Raw genomic sequence first — 23,440 nt, 5'->3', positions numbered from 1 at the left:
TGACAACCAATGTTTTAACGAAGCCTCCACCTCAACAACACAACAATGCTGCAGCTACCACAGACACTGTTGCTTTTAAATATCTGTATGTTATCAAAATGACTGTAAGATTTCTGAGGTTCCAAAGCTACATAAATGACAATTTCTAGAATCCTGGAAGTCCCCACCGTTGACAGCCTTTGGTCATGTCAACACAAACTACTGAGGTCTGTCACCTTGGGCCTCCTCTTCCAGCCCCTCCATGAAAAACCCGATGCAAGGAAAGCCATAAACTCCTACACAGAAATTTGAAACAGGCAAAACTTCCAGTGTTTCTGCGGTGATTTTGTGAATGACCCAGGGCAGACAGTTTATCCTATATTTTACTTGGGGTCAACAAAATCAACAGAGAAGACAAATAAAGTACCAAAAAAAAAAGTTAAGAAATGATTGTGTATGTGATTTAAAGAAACAAAATAGGATATACACAGTGCAACAACACAGAAAAAAAATATAGTATGCAGAAACAGTGATTCTGAAAAAACATGACTTTTTTATCCTATTAACTGGTTCGCTGCAGTCATTGCTCCTTGCCACAGATATATCCATGGCCAGAAGTAATGCCATTTCTAACTGAATATTTAATATTAGTTCAGGACTAAAGTACTATATAAACAATAACTGAAAGAAGTCAGGCTTGCATTACGCGTCATACTCTTTGTAAACTACTTCATGGGAGCTCATACAATTTGTCTGCAGGTTAGTATCTGTGTGAACAATTCTAATGCACTTTGGCAAAAAGTCTTTTACTTAGCCCTGTTCCACAATTACAGACAAATATACGGACACCCAGGCATTTCACCATAAGGACTAAACTTCATGGTGAAGTTGTGGGTGGACACCGTCCTGGCTGATGGATCTTACAGATTCAGTATTAATCTACTTTGGTTACCAGTACCTTTCAGTCCGCATCACTTGTACCATGTTTCTTTTGCATACCTATGGCTGCAAGGGAGGGAGGACCTGGCCAGTGGTCCGTCTCAATCTTTGGTATCTCGTTGGGTGCAGGTGCATGGGCTGCTGGAAACTTGGAGGACTTGATGATATCCTCAGAAGACTTGCTCTGTGCTGCCAAAGCAGCTGCATCTAGATGGCAATCAGGGAACTTAGCTATGTAATAATCGGTATCAATGTTAAGGTTTTCCTTATTATTGGCAAAAAAATATGCTTTACAAGAGGTCCATTTTCAAAAGCAAACATGTTTTGCCTTTTTAACAGCAATTTGAAGCAAAGAAATACCTTCCTCCTGCTAATATCTTGTGATTAAACCTTCCTCCCTTCCCTCACCCCAACCCTCAAAGTAAGCTCAAATTTTACTAGGGTTTTACATCGTTAGAATGATTAAGCAAGAGTGAGAAATTTCAAGCTAACTATGTGTGCCAATATCTTTTGAAGACATTTGACTATTAATAAAGTGCTCTGATGTGCTGGTTTGTCCTCCCTCCAGGACAAGGAAGCAGGAGTTCAGAGGGAGAGCACTAACTTCACTAACGCTAACTATTTCCTGTGCTTCTGTGAAAAGCTGTAAAACAAAAACAAAAAAGTAAGCCTGAAGCAAATAGCTACATTTATTTAACCACTGCAATGTTTCTACTTGCACATTTTGTAATTAACATGCAGTAATAAAAGTAGATGTGAATTTATTAGTAAATACCAAACTCCTTTCAGATCACCTCAGCAAGGAAAGGCATTTCCAGCGAAATGAGCCTCACCAATAAAACGGCTCAACAGTGTGCCACATATTTAAGGCTCTAGAGCCACCATCTCTTAAAACCATGTGTGTGCACTCTGGCTTTCACTTCTTGACATACAAAAAAAATCCAAATGAATTCAGTTTGTAACAAAAATTGTCTTAATTAACTTCTATCTGTAAACTACTTGTCCAAGCTACCTTAAGTAATACAAGGATATATTTTTTTTCCTTTTTATTTATTTTTAATAAAAAAAATCCATTAAGGCAGTAATGCAGAACACAGAAGCAAAAGGAGCTAGTTCTCAATAAAAGATTCCTTTTTAACATGTAAATCTATTCAAGGTAGTATAAAAGGACCAGTATTAGATGTCATTGGGAATTCTGGGAATTTTAAGATTGGGAAACTCTATAATTAAAAGCATGTAAGAAACTAATCAGAGTTTAAAAAGCATGACTTCAAACAGTACTTACATATTAAAATTGGTGATGTCAGTGGTTAAACATTCACATGTTAATGGGATGTGAGGAGATACATTAAAACCATAAAAATAAACACAAATAATGTTAAGACTTTCTACAATGGGCATACAGTTTCAAAACTTAAAAAGGAAAAAGGAAAACAAAACAAAACAAAAAAAGATGTAAAAGCACAACAGTGTTCTTTGGATGCTCACTCCCATCTACGGAGAGGATTTATTTCCCTGTATTTCTTAATCATTTCTATCCATAGACTTTTGGCCAGTGGTTCATCTAAAACGCACAGTACCACTCAGTCACTACTTAAACATAAATAATTTTCACTGGAAAAAAGAGTCTCAAAATATTTAGAGAGCAGATGCATCTGTTTTTTAGCAGACTGCACACAAATCTTCTCCCATTTGAAGAGAGAATGGAAGACAGAATATAAGGCCATTTATATTGGCCTTATAATACTTGTTCAGCAGTATGAAAGACTGCTAGGGCTTGGTTATTTCAGGCTTGCTAAAACGACGACTGCTCTGAACTTTCTGGAGAAGAGACACTATTTTTCAGCTCTAAGCTAAACACCAGGAAAACAGTGTACTCTACCTGAGCTGGTTTAAAGGGCTTGACAGGCAAATTAGCCCTGCCAGCAGGAAGCAACCTCTATTATCTTCAGTAAACTGAAGATTCTTAGTTAAAGCACAGAAACATTTGATATTCCAGTCTGATGATAACATGTCCACCTTTGCTGATGAGATAAAGAATTGTACATTTATTTTTTGTCTAAAATAAAGATTTTCCAAGAAGTTCCTGTCAGAGAATGGGCTGTTGCTAATCCATTTTACCACGATGAATACCTGTACTTCGAAAATATAAACTTAAAGAAGTGAAATACAGAAAGGCATTGCAATGCTAAAGAGAGAGTAAAATCCCAGTTAGTGGCAATTTTGCTATTAACATTAACACAGCCAATGTTTAAACTGTATTACACAAATCAAACAACAGGCTTTAAAACACAATCACTCAGCAGAAATTGCAATAAAACTTGTTTAAAGTTCAGATTTCTCATTTTTAATACTCATACATTAAATTTGGAGTGTTTTTCACTGATTTGTATAACTTAGTTTAGTTGACACTCTGACTTGGAAATATAAACAGATCATTTACCGTGCTGTTTGTAGATTGGTGGTTTTCTGTAAATGTTGATGCCTTGATCTGTGAAATTAAGTGGTAAGAAAAATGTGAATATGGGAACTACTTCAGCTATAGAAAGAGATAACTCCAACACTGAAACAATAGACAGACCAAATCAAAGATGTAGCACAAGGAAAAGCCAGAAAACTAATCCTAGTTTTACACAGAACCAGTTTCTTTTATGAAAAGATAATGTAAGAACAGGTGAAACAGTCAAAGATGTGACATGAAGCCCTTCAGAGATTATGCTGTAACATGTGGATGCATCTAAGTCATGAACAATCTATTTTAAATTTTCAGAAGACTGTTACTTGGATAAAAGAGTGGAAATGCAAACAAACAAGACATTTCAATGTTGAAGATACAAGCAATTTGGGGAAAACTACCCCAAATAATTTCAGAGAGGAAATTGTGCTTCATTTGTAAGAGCTCAATTTCCTTTCCAGCTGGCTGGTTGCACTGAGTTGAGGAGAATGCAAAGAGCCTAGAATTCACTTTAAAACCCAGAGAATAAATGAAGTGTCTAATACACTATTTCAAACAGTCAATAGCAGGTAGACTTCGCCAAGTCAAAGGGATGCTCTACCTAATGTTAACTGATATAATGCTAATTCCCAAACCACTAGGGCAAATCTTTTCTTTATAATATTTTTCATTTAGATACTTGCCCACTATTAATGTAAATTAGAATAAAAACACTTCCCAGAACTCCAGCACAGTAAATCTATTTCATGCCTAAAAGATCTAGTATTTTCCAAAACAATGATGTCCGAGAGGAAGCTGATCTAAAATACAACTCACAACAATTCACATATTTTGTACAGCTAAGAATAACAGCAGTTAATCCAAAACTGGTACTGCAGTGTAAAATCAAACTCAAAATCCTATTTTAAGTCATGTTTCCAGAAATTGGAAAATGTATGTCAGAAATCAATTTTGCTACTTCACACTCCTAAATATTTTTGTAAATTATAGTAGCAAAAAAATAATAAAAAAAATAAATGCATGGTATATATCTCAGATCCAAATACTATAGGAGACAACTTCACCTTTGACTTTAAGAAAAAGTAAACCTAAAAATCTATGGAAATAGAGGCAAATCTTACTCCACAGAATCTTGTATCCCTGACTCAATAGGCAAATTCATTGCACACAAAGACACCGCAGTATTTCCTTCTCATTACTGATCTATTGTGCCTTCCTGAATAGCAAATAGGTGTGAACACTACAAAGGTAGCAGTATTTTTGTGCATGCCCAAGCCAGAAAGCTGGAACATGGCTCCTTCTGCGGCTGCATGGTGCCAGCTGAAGAGGACTCCTGTCCCACCAACCAATCTCAAGGATCTCAATTCCCACCAAAACGGGGTTTGTGCTCAACAGAGCTATTTGTGCAAGGGCATCTGAATTTACGCAGCCAACGTGAGCCATGTTAGCATAGGCAGTTGGAGTAACCTGCCTTAGCCAAGCCAGCTCATACTGATGTAAAGGGAGAGTTCACACCAACCGTTCATCTGAAAGATTTGAGGGAAGGAGGAGGAGGAGGAGTAACCTCTGGCAGGTGAAGGGTGCTGACTGAAGGTGGCTTGGGCAATAACGAGATATACTAAAGCTTTCGGCCAGCACCGATGCAGACAGAAGATGCACGTCCACAGCCTGAGGGATACCTACCCCTCTTCCCATCAAAATGAAAGACAAAATGGGGATCTCACAGACCGGAGAAGTTGTGCAGCTGACTTCAGAACAGATTGCCCTTCGTAGAGAGAACATCCAGATTCACGTATATCCTTGCAGATCTGCTGGTCTCTCTAGGGACATCGAGCCAATGTACAAAGCAAGTACAGGAAAGTCCGCACTCAGTTAAACAACACTAACCTAGAACTGTTTGCTTCAAAACTGAAGCAGGCCATGACAGGACAGGCACTGAACTGTCTGTGTAACTGCTCACCAGGGAGATTTCTCCTGCATGCCACTTTCAAAACCAATTCCTCCAAAGGTAGCACAGTTACACTGGTGCAACTGGGACAAGAATGTCTGCCTAATTCCCATCCAGCTCACAGTCTGTTAATAGACCCTATTAACACGATATTCTAAGAGTTAAACACTCAATTGACAGAGTAAGGTAAAAACTACAATGCATCCCCAAAACGTAACACAATCCTCCTCTCAGCAAGCTCAGGAGCAGGCAGTTCCCAGCATTGTGTGTGCACCCCGCGGCAAACAGCGTGAAACATGGAGACAAGACAGAAGTTACATAGTCTACATTCTACACCGTGACAGGACACCGAGACACAGACAGTGCCAGCTCCTACCTGGAACATGGAAATGTTTAGGGGCCTGAGCGTAAGTTGGAGTGAGAGGGCGGCTGTCTGGCCGATAGGGGACAGGGGAGTTCCGACCGCTGGACGGCTCATTGCCTCCAATGAAAGAATGGAGAAAACAAAATGAGAAGAGGGAGAGCAATAAAAAAAGAAAAAGAAAAAAGCAAGCCCAATCAAACCCAACCAAAAATCAGTGGAATCAAAACCTCCAGGGAGGAAAGAAGCTTGAACCAAAAACATAAGTGCAAGCAATAACAAGATCTGGTCGCCCTGCTGACTTTGCTTTCTGACATTCCTGCAGAGACAAAGCTTCGTGTTTAGACTGGAGTCGAGTCTTAGCGGCTCCCGCTCATTCTGACGCATGCAGCTGGGGTTAGATGGGCAGGGTGGAAGAGAGGAATGGAAGGTTACTCGGCATGGATTTAGTGTGGAGACTGACATTTGGAGGTAAAAGGCACAGGCATGGAGCATAGTAATTCATATGCAAACTCAAAACAAAACCAACTTCCAAGCAGGTAGAAGCAGATGTTGGCAGCTACTACAGTACCCTAAACCAAAAGATCACAGAAGCTAGAGATGGAAAATAGCAGTTAGGTCACTTGGCCCATATCACAAGGCATAACTGTTCCCTACACACTCTTTCATTGGTTTAGATCTTTGATAGTAAATTTTAGATATTTCACAGCAAAATAATTTGTAAAGAAATGAAGCTCACCTGATTGCAGCACCAAAATCATTGGTGCCACCACAAATCCCTCAATGCCAAATTTTGCTCTGTTTGCTCGATTCAGAAAACGTAGATCTAACGTCTAAAAAAAATCTATTTATAAGATTATTCTTATCTTATCAGAACTATTTCTTTGCATCCTACTATCCAGCCATACTAATCCAACAGCCTTGAAAGATCCTCTGGCTGCCAGGGCCAGAGGGCTCTTACACAACCATACTGGTTGATCACAAGCATCAAGACTCAAAAGTCATATTGTAAAATACGGGACCATATATATACCATAAAGAAATGACGTTATCTTTTACTTTGCGCCGTTCTTCAAACTAGTGCAAACTGTCACAGGCAGAAGTCGTCTACCTAAATTCTCATTTTGCATGGGTGTAAGTGACCACAAAGATGAAGGGATGAAGGGGAGCATCAATCCCTCTAATTTTGCAGATATTTAGCAGAACTTATTAACAAAGCAAGAAAAAAAAGTAGGAGACAAGTACAAGAGGGCTGTAAAACACAACAGAAAAGGATCTGAAGCTGCAATTCTTTCAGCTGCAGATTTCCTGCGTCCCAATAGAGGGTCTCAAACCCCTGATTTGGCACTCTGCTTATTTGTATACTCTTGGTGAGTCAGGGGGGAGAAAATACTCTGCACACTCTTCCTCTTTTACCAGATGAAGTTTTACCAGAAAACTAAAATGTTTTCTTTCTAAAATACCAAATATCTTTCTAAATCTTTTTTTTTTCTTTTTGTATTTATTTTACGGAAACAAATCTATAAAATCTGTGAGGAACTGCTATAAGGTTTCAATTCATCCAAATATCCATTTTTCAGTTAAAAAAATAAGTAAGTCTCAACTTTGCTAAGAGCGGCTGTACAGCTTTATCTTGAACAATTTTAAGATTTCAGTTACAGCAGTTTTTATGAGCATATTAGGAACATCATTCTAGAGTTTGCTTAGAATTTTTTTTTGATTTTGTTGGAAACTGGCACTGCCTTTAGTCTAAAGTGATCTCTAATAAGTAACACAGGTTTGACTGGCATTTGCTGGACTGTAGACTGTGTCTAAAGGTCCAGAAGAAGGCTAGCAGTTGTGAGTCCCTCACCTGAGCACAGCGGTAAAGCCAAAAGGGACAGTTCAGGGTCTCTCGGAAGCCCAGGGAAATTGAACTCAGATGGATCTCAGATCATATGGGGCTGGTACAACTGAAAACAGGAGAAGCTGCTAGGCCAGAAAGCTGAAGAGCCCTAAACATTTTGGTTAACTACTGCTGCTGTTATAAGAATGGAAAAGGTGTGTGCAATGACAGCTGTTACTGAAATGACAGCAGTATTTTCTGCCCTATACACTGGGTCTCACAGATGACACCATCTGCATTTTTAGGCTTGACACAGGCAAAGTACTGTCTAAGCAAGTGTCCAAACTAACTTTAGATTTGATCCTTTTCTTCTCCAGGATGAGGGACCCTAGTAGGGAACCAATCTGGAATCAAATGCAATGCAAGGGTCCTGAGAGCACCCCCCCTGCCACTTCTGCTGCTTTAGCTCCAAGCTAAGCGAGGGGCCTCAACAAGGCCACCCTGTCCCCTTTCCCCTGGGAGCTGCTTTTAACCCAGGGTGCTATTGCTGGGCCCTGCGCAGCTCTGGCTGTCTCACAGCCTCTGCCTGGCTACCAGCCTTGTCTATGCAGACCCCCATGTGCGGCCTGACTTCCTGGCTTGACCTGCTTCATTGACATGGATGTGAGTGACCATCGCTGGCCTGGGTCAGCATCACCAGATCTGGTCCTAACCCTGACTTGCCAATGTCTTTCCAGCTTAACTTGGAGCCTGCCTTTTCACCACAGATGTGTCTGGGGAGGGGGACTCCTGGGTGAACCTGGCAGCCATCCCTGGGCCTGGTCAGCTCGCTCAGGCTGTGGGACTGGGCTCTAGTTGGCGAGATTCCTGCCCTGCCAGCCATGCTATCCCATCTGGCTGCTGGCTCCCTTCCCTCGGGGAGCAGCTGTCAGCTGCATGACACTAAAATTTAAAAAGTGAAGGAAATTTGTGACAAACTTCCCATTTTCTACCACTTCTACTGAAGGTCCTTATGAAGGACGGCTCCACTAAATAGTGGATATAGATCGAAATTGACCTAAACCAGATATATGCTCTATTTTGGTTCTTATTGCTTTCTGAAGTCATCACTGGACCAACTTGTGATTCACAAGCTCAATTTACAGTCAGGCCAAAAACACAGTATACAACCAAAACTGAGCCTGCTGTCAACTTGTGCCTTAGTCGCTCCACTTCTAAATCAACAGAGAGAAGCGAGCTCAGCAGCACTTGGAAAGCCTAAGGCCCCTTTAGGTTTTATCAAGTCGCCATTCATCAACTTGCCCAGATCCACAGCCCATATTTTCTGCACAGAACAAAAAGCCCTAAAACAGCCGAAGTGTGGCTGTTTTCCAGAGCAGAGTCCTCAGCTGCATCTGCAAAACCCTGGAATTAGTTATCACACACACAGAGCACTGGATTTCCGAGACCTGCCTGAGGGAAAAATATGCAAGCAAAACAGGAATCTGTGAAAACCAAGCTCAAATTCACTTTGAAAGTGGGCACATTCATTATGGAAATGTCTGTGAGCAGAGAAATGCCTCTTAACTCAGAGCTCTTTTTACTCAGAAATCTTATGGGGTCTTTTCAATATTTTTGAATGCCTCTGAAAAAATGTAAGCACGTGACATGAAATTCTGGCTTTAAATGAGAGCTTTGTCTCTGAGTTCATTAGGGTCAGAATTTCTTTCATTCACAGACTTGTTTTCACCCTTTCATATTAGAGACAGTACATAATCGAGACAAGCTCAAATTCAGTGGGCCAAATTCAATCTAAGTCTAAGTTGATGGATACTGCACCCCCTTTAGTGAGTTACACATATATGTTACATGAATGAAATTTCATTTCTTAATAATATTTAGCCCCCTTCCTCCTCAGAGGTGGTCTTTGAGTTTGGCCTTCTCTACAAGGCTTGATTATTATGATAATTTAACTGAGCTTTAGGTAAACACACTGAAACTTGCTCAAATATCAACTTTTCTGGCTTGATGTTATAAAATAATATACACTGAGGCAATATGTCATACACTGCTTTCATTATCATCATGCTGTTTGGAAATCACATGCCTCTACTGAGGCAGTTATGGCATGATCCTCATTCTGAGTCCTAAAGAAAAAAAATATGACTTTCTGAAATCCTTACCTTAAAAACTTACACACAGTTCACGCCCTTGCCAAAGGCACAAGTGACTGAAAGAGGATGACCAAGTACAAAGGAAATCACACGATGCCTTTTCTTTGATTCAGCACGAATGTATCACATCCAATTAACTCCAGACAGGGCTACAGTCCTCATCAGGCATTCACAAGGGTCTAATTCCCCAGAAGGCATAGAAACACCACTTCTAAGGGTAAAGGCAGTTCTTTAAACTTAGAAAAAAGAACACCAAGAATACTCAAGGCATCTCCTTATGGATAATAATGTCAAGGAGTCCTTAGATGCAATCCTCTCTGCTGCATAGATTAAAAAAACACATGATACACATGGAGAACACCGAAGAGCTGTGTGGGATACTCAGGTCGACCCCATCAGTGTATAAGAGAGTATCCACTTACAAACACAGAATAGTAAAGGGCAGATATGACACAGTGCAACTGAACTTCACCCAACACTACCTGAATGTCAAAAACCACCAAACAAAACCCTGAAATCATACACTGGGCAAGTTATATTGTTTCCTCCTATGCAAACATATATACTTACATGCTAGGGTTTATTTAACCTCTTTTATATAATCTCTCCCTATAACGTCTTTCTTTAACTGCATGTGCACTGGTGGTGCATAAACGCCTACACAAACTACGTGTGCTTTTAGACTACATTTGATTAAGAATTATCTTCTATCATAATCTCCTTTTTTACAGGCCAAGGCAGAGCTTCAGAACAGTATGAGTCTTTGTCTTACATTTGGGTTTTGCGAGCCCCCACATTTACATGATGGACAAATAACACAGGACCTCAGGCCATTTTGACCTAAGACAATAATAACCTGTGTGCAGAGATCGCTTTACATGTGTCATCTAAAACAAACATCATTTGTGTGTTGGATAATTTATTCTAGCTATACTGCCTTTGCAACAACGAGAGGATTTATACAACTGTCTAGTTCAAAATGCACTAGTCCAACTACCAACCCTTCCACTCAAACATGCTGCCCTGTGTGGGGTGTTACAGGTTTTAAGACAGTAGGAAGCACTTAACCCTCAAGCTTCAGACACAAGGACTAATACCTACTGAGAGCAGGTTAAACATGCATACTTTAAAGAGAAGGCTCCTGCCTTGACAACAGCAGAAACTATACCAAAGAATTCTGTCCAGGCCTAAGACCTTTATGTAAAATTTTCAGAAAGTGGATTCTTACAATGTTTTATGTGCATCTACCTGAAAAGATACAAACCCACCCTTTTCACTAGAGTGTCTGTAATCCTATTTGGCCACTTGTATTGATAACTGAGCCACAAACCTAATCTTCTCAACAGGTGCTCTTCTGAAATCTGAAATAATATGCGTGGATTTCAAAGAGCTTTACTCATACATCTGTTGAAGAAGCTATTTTCTCAACAGAAGAGGGATGAGAATGCCACTTGAAAGAAGGTGAGCATCAATTTAAATTTACAGCAAAGAAGCACTGAATTGCAAAGTTTATGGATTAACTGCATGCTGAAATGAGCACTGTATCTATTTTTAAGGGTCCCATTCATTTTAAGTTCAAAGTGATATAACAGGAAAGTTAAAAGTGCATATTATTGAAAATAATCACGTAAAATACAAGACTAAAATCAGTAATGGTGATCTGAGTGTTTGAAGAGACAAAATGTTGAAATCCATCAGCATTTCTTGAAAGTCCATGACATGGACTCTTTGCAATTGTTTTTAATGTCCAGTGCTGTCTGCATTAATTGATGGTTCCAGAACAGAAACTAGGCTCAGTTTACTCAACTGCTTCTTTTTGAGCTCTTGTAGGTGGTATAAACTACGACCTTCTCCCCCAGCGGGAGAGAAGGCAAAGCCAGAGAGTGCTCCAATAGAAGCAAAGGCTTCTATTCACTTTCACGGAAAGCATGAAACAGAACTAAAAGCTTAATGAGCTGAAGGAGCTCTCGGAAGGATCGCAGCATGAAAACAATAAACCTCCACCAAAAACCAAACCATGAAAAATAAGATTAAGAAAAAAAAACAAAAACAGAAACAGAAAAGATGAAATCCTCAGTGAGTATAAATCATGCAACTCTACTGTCTTCAGCAGAGTGTGCTGATTTCTCATGAGTTGAGGAGAGGCCTACCAATTACATTTTGTGGGGCACTAATTATTGCCAGTACAATTAATAATGATGAGTTTTCTTGTTGTCATTGATCTTTATGCAGTATAAATTTTTGAAGTGTATGTTTTAATCACCTTAATTCCATCTGGGCAATATTTCTGGTCATTTTCAACTTCGTGCTTTAAGAATGTGGAAATTTTTATTAAATCTGATACATTAGTTGTTGCATGGACTGCCATGTACTGCTTTAGAAAGAAGCTATATTAAGCATCTCTGTGTTCTAAACAGCAAATGAAAACGCTTTCCTGTGTATCTCTGATAGGTAATCACTTAACGACTCTTCAGCTAGGGCCCTTAGAAATGACATATTTCCTCTGAGAAAGGACATTATGTCTACACTAACAGCTGCGAGCGCAAGGGCGCGTTTCGAGGCATGCTCAGCTTCACGGCCAGCCAACGAGGCCCTCGTGGAGAGGCACCTTAGTAGCTCTGCGGGATGCTAAGAGCTCTCGGCTGTGCAGGGTGCTGCCTGGCTCCTTACCTTTGGCAGGGGGCATGAGGTGGTGTCGGAAGGGGGAGTTGGGGCGGGAGGCTTGGTGAGAGGAGCTGACGCTGCTAGTGCGCAGGTGGGACAAGCGCTGCACACCAGGAGAGAGCAGCTCTGCGGCAGCAGGGGAGCGGGGGGCAGGACGGAACGAAAACAAAGAAAAACAATAAGAGAAAGGCAGGGAAGGAGGCTTCAAAGGAAGAGGGGGGGAAAAAAAAGCATTGAACAATTAGGATTCTGAAAAGCAGGAAGGAAAAAAAAGGTTAAGAGACGTACCAAAGGGTTCATAAGTGTTAGACAGTTACAGCAAGCTCAAGTTTGTAATCCTTTGCTACTATAGCATAACATTTATTGGGTTAGTGATGGCCCTACACCTTTTCATCTAGAAGGAGCCTGCTCCCACCATGCAGACATCGCAGGCAGAGGCGCACGCAGTTCAGCACGCGGCTGGTTAGAGAAGAGCCCCACCAAGAACCCAGCATGGCAGTGGAGAGGCACCTGAGCTGCCTTCCAGCGCTTCAAGACCTTCCTCAAATGCTGCCAACACCTGCTAGGGCACTACGGGATGAAAAAGCTGCAAACTTCTTCAAAACTTGTAACGCTCAAGTTGTTTAGAGAACTTTCTGCCGGCAGCAACACAGTGGTTCGCTTGTCTCTCAAGGGCTCAGTGGGAGCCCAAAGGGAGTTACCTGGGGCCACTAGGTTTATTCAGAGAGAAATTACTCTTGGAAATGCTATGATGATGAGAAGTGGCCTTAGGAGAAAAAAAATGGTAAATATATATGTCTTCTTATTCAACATGAATAACAGGAAAATTAAAGAGTAACATTAATAACTAGCCCAAGGCAGGGTGGCAAAGTTTGCAACAATGAATTCTGCAGAATTACTTCTGTGTTGTATGAGAAACAGAAACAGGTGAGCCAAGGATGAGATCATCTGAACAGTGATAAGCCTGAACAAAAATCTTCCCAGAATATCCCACAGGCTGCAAACTTTGGAAGATTTCAGATCTGGATCCAAATTCTGTGGCTTGGACCCCCATCTGTCCATTACAAGAATTATATAAACTGAGACTGCCTCTGAGGAAGGCCCTTGACTGAACAGAGACAGTACAAGTCATAAGCACTGAAGTCTGCAACAAGGCCTGGATTTGTTCATAGCCCTGATACAACTGATAAATGGAAAAATCCCCGCAGAACTGCCAGAATCAAGAGAGGGAAGTTTGCAGCTTTTTCACACTTTGTCAGTCTCCTTTGGTTTGAGCTATCGTGTCATCTCAAAACACAGCCATGTTGTCAGCACTAAATATCAGACACAATTTGCTTCTGTCCCTCCTCCCCTGGGTCCATTAAATAAAGCATTCACTGGCAGACACAATTAGCAGCTTTCAGCCACCCCCGTGAGGAAATGGCTGCAGCATTCAAGTTCCACAGTGGTGGCTCCACAATAAATCTTTAATTTTAAAAATGCAGCTCCTATTGTGCATGGGTTTTTGGTATCCCAACCATTCATCTGTAATCACCAAGGAAGAAGGAACTGCAAGATTGTAGTACTTAATTGAAAAACAGATCACAAAGATTCGGTTAATTTATATAAAAAATAAGATCCAACTTGAACAGTAGTCAGTGAACAATGTTGAAAGATACATTTTTAAGGCAGCTTGTATGTGGATGAACAGTCCAAGTTCATGTATTACTTTCATATACACAACCAGTAATTTTGAAGGCACTGGGAATCTGAACGCCCTGTACATTTTCTGCAGTGTACGTGCAACTTTACTACTCCTACATGAGTAACTGAAAAATATACTTTTTAAAAATTACTTAGATATTGCTTAAGATTCTAGTTAAAAAATAAATAACTAAAACTATCTGGGTAACTACAAGCCCATGTTTTTAAAGATGACCAGCAATTTCAAATATCTGGGTTTTTGGGTGCTTAACTTGAGATGCCCTGGCTGTGCCAAGCTTCCAAAGGCAGGTATCCAGCACCTCCTGAAAGGATGGCCCATCAAAAGGGTTTTTAAAGAGGGAGGAATGCTACATTAGTTATTTCTGTATAGCCAAGCTATGACATTTTTTTTTTCCTCTCAAGATGTGATGTTTCCCCAAATGCCAGAATGAAGTTCATCATTCACCACTACAAATTGCTGCTTACTTTCAGAAACACACAAATGTTTAAAAAAATAATTAAAAACAAACCCAGAAGATCACTCTTTATGATATAAGCACACTCACTAATCTACTGCAAAAGGCTGCTTTAATTAAAAGAATAAATAAAAAGTAGAAAAAAAGGACATTAAAATATGCAACAATTTTTCAATTCTATATTTTCATTACTAAGAGAAGCAACTGCTTCTCTGTGTCATTCAGTGCTATAACAAAGTAACAACATTTTAATGTAAACTTCTAATGCAGTTGGCCCTTACCAGGTCTGTGGAAGTGCTGGGGGGACCGCGCCATCGTGGGGGTGTAGCTGTGGCGACTGTACACTGGAGAATTAATAGAGCCCTGACTAGTAGATCTGTGAATCATGCGATCCCGGGCATCCTGATAACCCTGCAGGACAGAAGCATTTCAAAAGAATTCACTAATACAGGCAAATGCACTTCATGCAGTTTTTAGCAGCACTTCACTTTCATGGATGGGAAGACATCAAGAGAAGCTACTGAAACTAAAACCTCCCTTAAGCTTTCCACCTACTTCAGTATTACTGTGGGGTTTGTTGTTGTTGTTGTTTGTTTCTTTCCTTAAAAAAAAGATTCCTGTCATCAGGTTCTGTCTTGGAAGGTCCAAATTGCACATGTCCTTCAGGGTAACTTCTATTAACTTCTATGTTATCCTAGGCTTCCCCATTCATTTGATTCCTTAAGGGATGCTGTGTTCATCACCCATCCTGTAGCTCATGGTAGAGATGCATGAGCTAGTCTTCAGCTAGCTAACTTGGAGCCTTTAAAAATTCAACAGCTGCTGCACAGAGTGCTCTGTAGCTTAATTTACCTTCCTTCTCATGAGCAAAGGGTTTTCGTATCCAAATTAGGTACCCCTTGCATCTGACAACACAACACCTGCTCACAGAGTGAAACACAGCTGACTTGGGCTCCAGTAAAAATCGAAACAAGGCAAACCAGAAGGAATGGAACAGGACTGTGTGGAAACACAGGACAGACTTTAGAGTAACCTTTTTACACGTAGCAATCGGAGTGACTTCTGGCTAAACAAGCAGCGGTGCCCACTCCCCAAGCAGTAATACTTATGCAATGGCACCTACACAGTTTTGACAAATGACAAATTTAATGTTACTGTGATGTCCATAAAAACCCCTGTGGGCTGGGAGGGGAAGCCAGGCCACAGTTAGGCTTTCTTCAAGGCAGAATCACCAACGCTTCAGTAGCAACCTTGGGCTATTACTTAGATGCTTTGAATAGCCTTTTAGGTCATGCAGATCAACTGGATCCTGGAGCCTGAGTCCCTGTCCATACGACAAGAAAAATGAACACACAAGAAGTGGCCTCTGCTGGACAAAAGCCTCTGCTTTGTAGAAAACAACTGGTTAGCGTCGTAGTTTCATTTATGGTAAAATCTGTCAACGAGAACTTGATGCTTTCTTTTTAGATTTAATTTTCCTTAAGTTCTAATTAGCAGAAAACATGCCCGTGCAGCAGAGATTTATCAGACTGGTAACAAAATCAATGACTGTGTTTCATTCACAAAATGAATAACTAATCATAGCAACACACTGTCCCCAAAGGTTCCACCAAACTTACTTCTGCAGAAGGGGTAGGAGATAATGTCCTTGGAGACTGCAAAGACATAAAAAATAAGGTTATAGAAGCATCCTGGTATGTGCTGGCCCAGAAAGCTGCAATCTGAACATTGCTGCAGATACCTGCATGCACAGCAGGATAAAATGGCAGTGCAGACATAACTGAGACCAGTATAACAGTCAAAACTTATTTTTCTACATTGCTCAGGTACTGTTCCTTAAGTCATTGAAGCAACTTAAGTTTCTGGGAGAAATATAACAGCAAGATTAATTCAGTCAAATATTATGCAACAAAATCTCTTAGCCATCTAATCATTATGGTAATTAAAACATAGCTGTAAAGATCAAAATCCAAAAGAGTTATTAAATTAATAACTGTGTCTCTTATGAAGAAATCCTTAAAGTGGAAATCAAAACTAAACAGTCTCAACTCGGGGCTTTGCATGGCATCAGAAATACAGAAAAAATATCCGGATGAAGCACATTTCTCCTCCAACAGCCATACGCTGGCAAGGCCTTCCATTCCATACACTGTCCTTACACAGCAGGAAGCAGTTGTCATCAGCATTTCTTTGATATGATCGCTCTTTAAATCAGCTGTGGGCTCCTCTACAGGTATGCAAGGAGAACAGACAGGAATTACAAGCATCTAAATTGGAGGAGCTATGTAAAAGCAAATGGGAATTATACTTACGGATAGCTTCGACTACAGAGCTAGGGAAACTGAGGCATGAAATACTTTTTAGAAATGAAGCATAAGATTATGCCTTGGTCGGCAGTACAAACAAGAATACAACACAACAGTGCACACAACAGCAGTTGTGTGAGACGTATGCAGAATTTTTGGTAATAAATGGCCACCTACATAGTAGTGAGAGACCATAAAAGGGGCTAGTGACATTGGGAAAACACAGTATCCAAACAAAGGAGTGACATTTTTAGCTTGGGTACAGAACATCTCCTTTTGAGCAATAAATCTTTTTAAAACTTGTCTATCAAAGCCTTTTTTACATTCTTGATTTTCTAATCATTATAACTGCACAAGTGCTATAGAGAAAAAACACTATTTTATTACAGATTGAATAGCTTTGTAACATCACTCCCTACAAAAACAATGAAATAAAACCTAAAACTTGCAACAGAATGAACAGAGCACAGTTTGTGATGGGTTTCCCCATGTTTTTCTACAAGTAATTTAAATATTTAATTAAATATTTACCTTAAATAAATCAATTTTCATAATCTTCTGTGATTACCTAGCTGCTATGCTAAAATAATTAATTGTTGTACATGCTAGTCACAGGACTCAAAGATTGAAAAGACATTCCAGACAGGGACTTGATTCCATGACTAACCTCTCCTATGATTCTACTTGCCCACTAGCATCATCTTGGTGCTTTTTGGGAAAGGAAACCATATGCCACAGCCAACTTACTGTTGATCATGCACAGGTGAACTTCCTTATCTCAAACTCTGAGCTTGCCAGGGAAAGTTGGGTTCTTTCCTGCTTGTGAGGTCTTTCAAAACCTCTATCACATAAGTTTTTACACGAGTCCCTTTGAAACAAACTTTGCAAGTGAAGTGAGAAGGATAAGCTCACTTCCAGAACAGCGACATGGGGAAAATGCAAAGTGATGGCTCTGGATTAAAAGAAAAGAAAACAAAATCCTACTCTGACCAAACTTAGGGTCAAACTCACTGCAACAGGCTCAGTGTTCTGTTACTTTTAAGACCTAAGGGACTACTTGGATAATGGAAATCAAACAGATCCTTCTGTGCTCTGGGAATTCTTGGCAGACACTGTTTTGGCCATATTTACAGGTGCCACCTTAAAACAGGAGCTCCAGCATTTTCCACTGATCTCATTTCAATATCTGTTAACCTAGCATGAGGTAGGGTGCTTGCTCTGTTTTTGAAGCATCTCTCATGTCAGCCTGTTTTCAGGAGGCTGTTAAAGACATTCAGTGCTTCAGTGGGCAGGATGCAGATAACACATGGCTTTCTCTAAATATTTTTTGCAGCAAAAGTCAGAGCTGAAAAAAAGATCCGATTCCTGTGCTGGTCCGGCTGCTGGCAGGACAGAAGTAATAGGGCCTGTCGTTCTGTGACCTGGGTGGCAGTTTTTGTAAAGTGTATCAGTACATTAATCATCTCCCTCCATAGGAGACAGTTTATTGAGTGACCTCAAGAAAGCAGAAGTTCTGCAGCAGCCCGAGAGTCACCAGCGACTCCCCACGAGGCCGCTTTGCCCGAGCTGCCGGGGCATCCCCGCGGCCTGGAGCCCATCAGCTCCCGCTAGATGGTGCTGCATGAGAATATTTTTCATCTCAGACTTCCAGAAAAACAACCCTGATTTAACTGAACGTGAGAGGCTGTGAGCAGGAGCTCCCCAAAGCGGTTTCTTTTTTCATTGCAATAAGGAATAACGCCCATTGCTGCCCCTTCTCACCTCCTACGGCTGAAAGGTCCCTGCCATACGGGTTATGTCCTCACTGGGGAAATTTTGGCAGCTGTTGCACACTGCTGGGGTGCAAGTTAGAGCTCAGGTTCCCTTTTTGTTTAAGGCCACCACATGCACACATTTGGCAAAGGGAATGCAGATCAAATCACTCAAAGGGTTTTTGTCTTCCAAAACCTAACCACAAAACCCTCTTGGTCCCAAAAGGACAAACAGTTTTCCAGCACTTGCTGAGAAAGGATTGAGGAAAATGTGACATGATCTTGAAGGAAAGCAGCTTCAGACAGGATGCACCGACTGTGATTAACTTTGGAGTATGTCGCTCTGTATTTGTGCTCCACCAGTCCAGCCTCTTGGGCTTTTGTGCCAAACACGAGTTAAGACTAAGACTAAGGGGTCACTGGGTTTACCACAGTACAAATACAAACTAGGAGATGGGTCTGCTCCAGAAGGGCTTGTGTTCATTAGGGCAAGGGATGGGAGGAGAGACAGGAACAAAGAGGTGAAGTGACTTGCCCAAGGACACAGAAATCAGTGGTAGCATTTAGTGGAAAACTCAAATCTCCTGAGCTGAAGGTGAGAGCCCTTTCACAACTGAACATAACACTGGTGAAAATATGGGGTAGGAAAATCCCAAAGATTTGGATCAGCGCGCAAAATGCAAAACTGGAGGCAATTTCCAGCATACTGCTTTATTAGAAGGCAGCTGACTTTAGGATTAACAAATTTTATCTGAGAGGGATTAGCTCATCCTCTGTGACCAGCTGCACAATTATGTCTGTAGTTGGGTCTGTGAAAGGGCCTAGACCTGCTAGAGCTGCTTAGAGATCAGCAGTGCATCGCACAGCAGTTTCCAACCAGACATCACCTGGGTTGACTGCTGACCTGAATTTGAGGGGGGAAATTCTTTAACATTTTGACCTGTTTTGTTTTGTATTTTTCCTGAGCTTCACGGTCTCCTGCATTTCCAACTCAGGTTTCCATTTAAAAGATTAATCCTATAAAACTCTGAAAAAGAAAATAAAAAAGACCCTGAGGTAACCCTGATTCATAAGCAAAATCTACTGCTGGTGGGCAGGACACCATGCTAAGAGAGAAGATTGTCAGTCACCAATCTGGGTATCTTCAGACCATTGGTATAGTCAATTCAGTTACTCTCAGTAAAGCCACCGAGACTACAGGGAAGCAAGTCCATTTCCATTTCATTCTGGGAATGTGATTTACTGTCAGATGGAATGACATGACCTGCCTCACAGTCTGCACTGGAACCATATTAGCAGTCCATTGCAAATATGAGAAACCTAGAGAAGCCCTACATCCTGAAAGGCATCCTAAATATGTATTTTAAATACATATTTTAAATACATATTTAAGAAAATGTATCACATGATATTGTTGCAGGATTAAAGATGGCAGCAGTCTAAAATGGGAGGCAGCTATTTCCACACTGCAACCAAGCAGCCCTTCCAGTCCGTGCAGACCTGCTGCATATTTTAGCCAGCATGCCTTACAAAGTGCTCTGGAAATATATTTCTGCTTGATATTTGTGAGCGAGCCCATCCAGCTGCTCTTAATTCTTTTCCTGTCACAGAACCTGATGATACTCCTTGTGTTCGGTTGTGCGTGGCGGTGCTACAAAGCAACATGCCCCGGGTATGGTGCAACACTAGACTGGCTTTTGCCTCATGTTCTGGACGTGGCTGTACCCAAAGGCCAGAATATTTATGTGAGTTATAAGAACACACACCAACATCCTGTACCCCCCACTCCTCCGCTTGGGGCTGATGGAAAGAAGTGGAGTTGTGTGCTCAGTTCTGCAGCTTTGCACCTAAGTCATCACCATGATTTTTCCCTTCAAACGCCCATCAAATAGACAAAAAGCACTTTGAGCAGCAGCAGCAACAGCACTGTCAATTAGCAACTGTATCAAAGGAGAAGAGAAGCATAGCAGGCTTTGAGTAAAGCTTATAGCAGAATGGCTTGCTTGCCATTTCATTACCTCTCCAAGACTCTGTCTCTCCTGTCTGTCCTCGTAGGCGGAAGAGTAGAATGGCTCATAAGTTATTAGGTCTGGACGTTCAATGTCATAAATGGCCTTGACTTTGGGAATGGCTGCTAAATCCTTGTAATCAAGGATCTCATTGTCTACTTTTGCCTAAAGGTCAAAGACAGAAGATAAATTAACTTACACAAAAGTACTGGTAGCTTCTATTTTATACAATTTCCGTTTTTAGTGTATTTGCTGTCACCTTGTTGTTACGTAAAACCCTTTTTGGCACTTTTTGTTAACACGCAAAGTAACTGTTGTTTGCTCTCCACCAGCAGACCTCCTCTTCCAAAGCATACAGTGTCTTCTGGGTTCAGGGAAGAAAGAACATTGTGTATATATATCTAACAAACATTTACAATCCCCAGTATTCAGCTGGAAATCTCAGCTCTGGAAATTACTCATTTTGTGGCCTCAGGCAAGTTTTTTCACCTCTCTGCTTTTGTTTGCCCATCTGCAAAATATGTGATAACATCACCTTACTTTGCAGATCACAGAGATTACAAAGGATTCCATGCAGGAATCTACAGACAGAAAGCCAACCTGCAACTTCACACAGGAGAGGATATACAATTTAACAAAAGGAAACAAAAGGCCAACAGGATTAATTGCCAGGAGGAGGTGTCAGACTCCCAACTAAAATTACTACATCACTCTCATTACTCAACCTATACCCAATCTTTGACTAAAGCATATATTGCTTGTTAAAAGGATACTACATAGGCATAACATTACCTATTTTTTCCACTAAAACTGCAACGTCTTGACTAATTCAGAACTGGAAGCTCAATGTAGGAAATTGGTTCCAGAGTGCTGCACCCATCAGAAGGAGATGAGATGTTACATCTGTTTTAAGTAGCTAATCTTTCCCTTCATCTAAAAGAACATTTGCTTAAAAAAAAATCATTATACATTCTTACCTGCAACACATCACATCTCTGATTATTAAAATATACAAATTCCTTTCCAACTCTTCTATCAGACACGTAACAGAAGCAGAAGTTAGCCCTATAGCCTCTCTCTTCTTCCCAGCACATCTTGTCCTTGATCCCCTCATCATGAGTTCTCTTTCTCTCACTAACTTGCTTTCCTGTGATTTCCTTCCTTAGCTGTTACCCTCTGCTTCTGCTTTGGGTTTTGTGCAGGTTACCTGCAAGTGTGGTTTATACGAGGACACAGGTTATACGGACTTTCAAGGAAAAGGACAGGACGGGGGATCTTGGAGGGGTAGGTAAGATGCATTAAAAAGACAAGAAATTTGAGCTGCTCTATTATTCACCCAAGTACATTTCATTTAATATCCTTCCTGCTTAGGACCGAGTTGCAGAGCCAAAAAGATGACTCCTTTGACTGTAAAGACTTCTCTGTCAAGAAAAAAGAAAGCACCAACTTTTATAACACTCACATTCCTAAGATGCATGATAGATGGAAAAAGAGTACTCCTTTAAAAATTGTGGGCCAACCTTATGCTGAAGTATTCCAATCTCTAATTTTCAAGATCTCATGGGCATTAACAACAAGGCTAAAAAGTCAAAGACATTATCTAAAATACTGAAATAGGAGGTTTGGTTACTGGAAGAATTGTATGATCCTTTAAATCTCAAATAGCTACAAATAAAGAAGTGTAAAAATAGTGCCTTTTTCAGCAGCATTATATTATTAACAGAAAGATCCTTCCTCACTATCCTTTTCCTTTAAACTAACCAACCCCTCACACTATTAAAAATCTTTCTGTTCCTAGTCGAGACATCCTTCAGTGTGGCTGACGCTCTTCCCCAAATTCTGCACGTGCAGGCAGCAGACCTTTCAAGAGCTGCATGAAGGGCAAATATTTTGTTGCATAACTGAAATTTCTATTTTCTACTGGAGTAAAAGGACCTGTTGTCCTGTCTTCCTGTCTTCTGTGCCTCTTCATAACATCAACAGTGATCAAGTCTTTGTAACAAGAATGTGGCCTAGGCTGCTCTCACAACGTTGCAGTGATACAAACTCATCTGGTAAGGAAATGAGAATTTTGTCAATTTAACCACTGGAATGGAGGAATTAGCATAAGTATAAAAGCCATTTACTTCAGTATTTCATGCCTAGAACCAAGGTATCAGCACCTTATTCTTCTGAATGGGTACTTACATAGATAGTATGGCCTGGTGAGCCAGGTATACTGGAACCTGGTCTGGAATAAATACTTTCTGATGATGTTCTTGTGGGCTGAAAAACAAACAGGATAATTTCTCAGAGACAGTTGAAGCCATTACTACTGGGTTACTTGGGTGTTAAATGAGACACCTTGATACATAATTATAAATAATAATTAGAAATACTTAGTAATTAGCTAATAATAATTAGATAATAATAATTAGAAATAATTGTATTCAGGAAAAAAAGTCAACACAAATGCATGTGTTTGGCAAATTCCACAGTCTTGTGAAGCAGGTAGGCTTTTTTGCAGGGGAAGGAGTGTTGTGAGAGGTAAAGGTGATTTTATTTTTAAAGCATACAGTGTAAAAGGCTGACAACGATAATGAACAAAACAACACCTGCCAGATACAGCGCAGGGAGTCACACAAACTACAGCTCAGATACTCCTGCTGGTGATTTTATCAAAATGTTAGTTCACAAACAGCTAGAGATATCAGTGGTAATCCAGGCAAAACTGTTGAGTGGAGCAGAGCACACACATTATCGCTTTCCAGATATTCCATCTTAGTGACTGGATTTCCATTATAAATACAGAACTGAGTTCAGCCCCTCTGACCACAAATCCTGGGCTCTGAACTGTTTCCTATGTCTGTAGCATGATTTAGATGCAAGACCAAAGCTACAATGTTGGTTGA

At 40.5% G+C, this 23,440-nt stretch overlaps 1 protein-coding gene across 1 annotated transcript in view; it reads right to left on the bottom strand.

Annotated features, from left to right (window-relative positions):
* The window catches only part of ABLIM1 (actin binding LIM protein 1), a 179,606-nt gene that overhangs the window by 11,041 nt on the left and 145,125 nt on the right, over window positions 1–23,440 (bottom strand). The window contains exons 11-18 of the mRNA XM_088528591.1: window positions 22,737–22,814; window positions 20,559–20,714; window positions 16,103–16,138; window positions 14,765–14,894; window positions 12,331–12,450; window positions 5,698–5,802; window positions 3,362–3,409; window positions 979–1,125 (exon numbers count right to left, since the gene is read on the bottom strand). Coding sequence (XP_088384717.1) covers window positions 979–1,125; window positions 3,362–3,409; window positions 5,698–5,802; window positions 12,331–12,450; window positions 14,765–14,894; window positions 16,103–16,138; window positions 20,559–20,714; window positions 22,737–22,814 — 820 coding nt within the window. The remainder of the gene's footprint in view (window positions 1–978; window positions 1,126–3,361; window positions 3,410–5,697; window positions 5,803–12,330; window positions 12,451–14,764; window positions 14,895–16,102; window positions 16,139–20,558; window positions 20,715–22,736; window positions 22,815–23,440) is intronic.

This window comes from Tinamus guttatus, unplaced genomic scaffold, assembly GCF_059628265.1.
Source record: "Tinamus guttatus ecotype Peru unplaced genomic scaffold, ASM5962826v1 Tinamus_guttatus_pri_ptg000314l, whole genome shotgun sequence".
Taxonomy (NCBI): Eukaryota; Metazoa; Chordata; class Aves; order Tinamiformes; family Tinamidae; genus Tinamus; species Tinamus guttatus.
The sequence above is the reverse complement of the archived record's forward strand: the minus strand, read 5'-3'. Positions and strand labels throughout refer to the sequence as shown.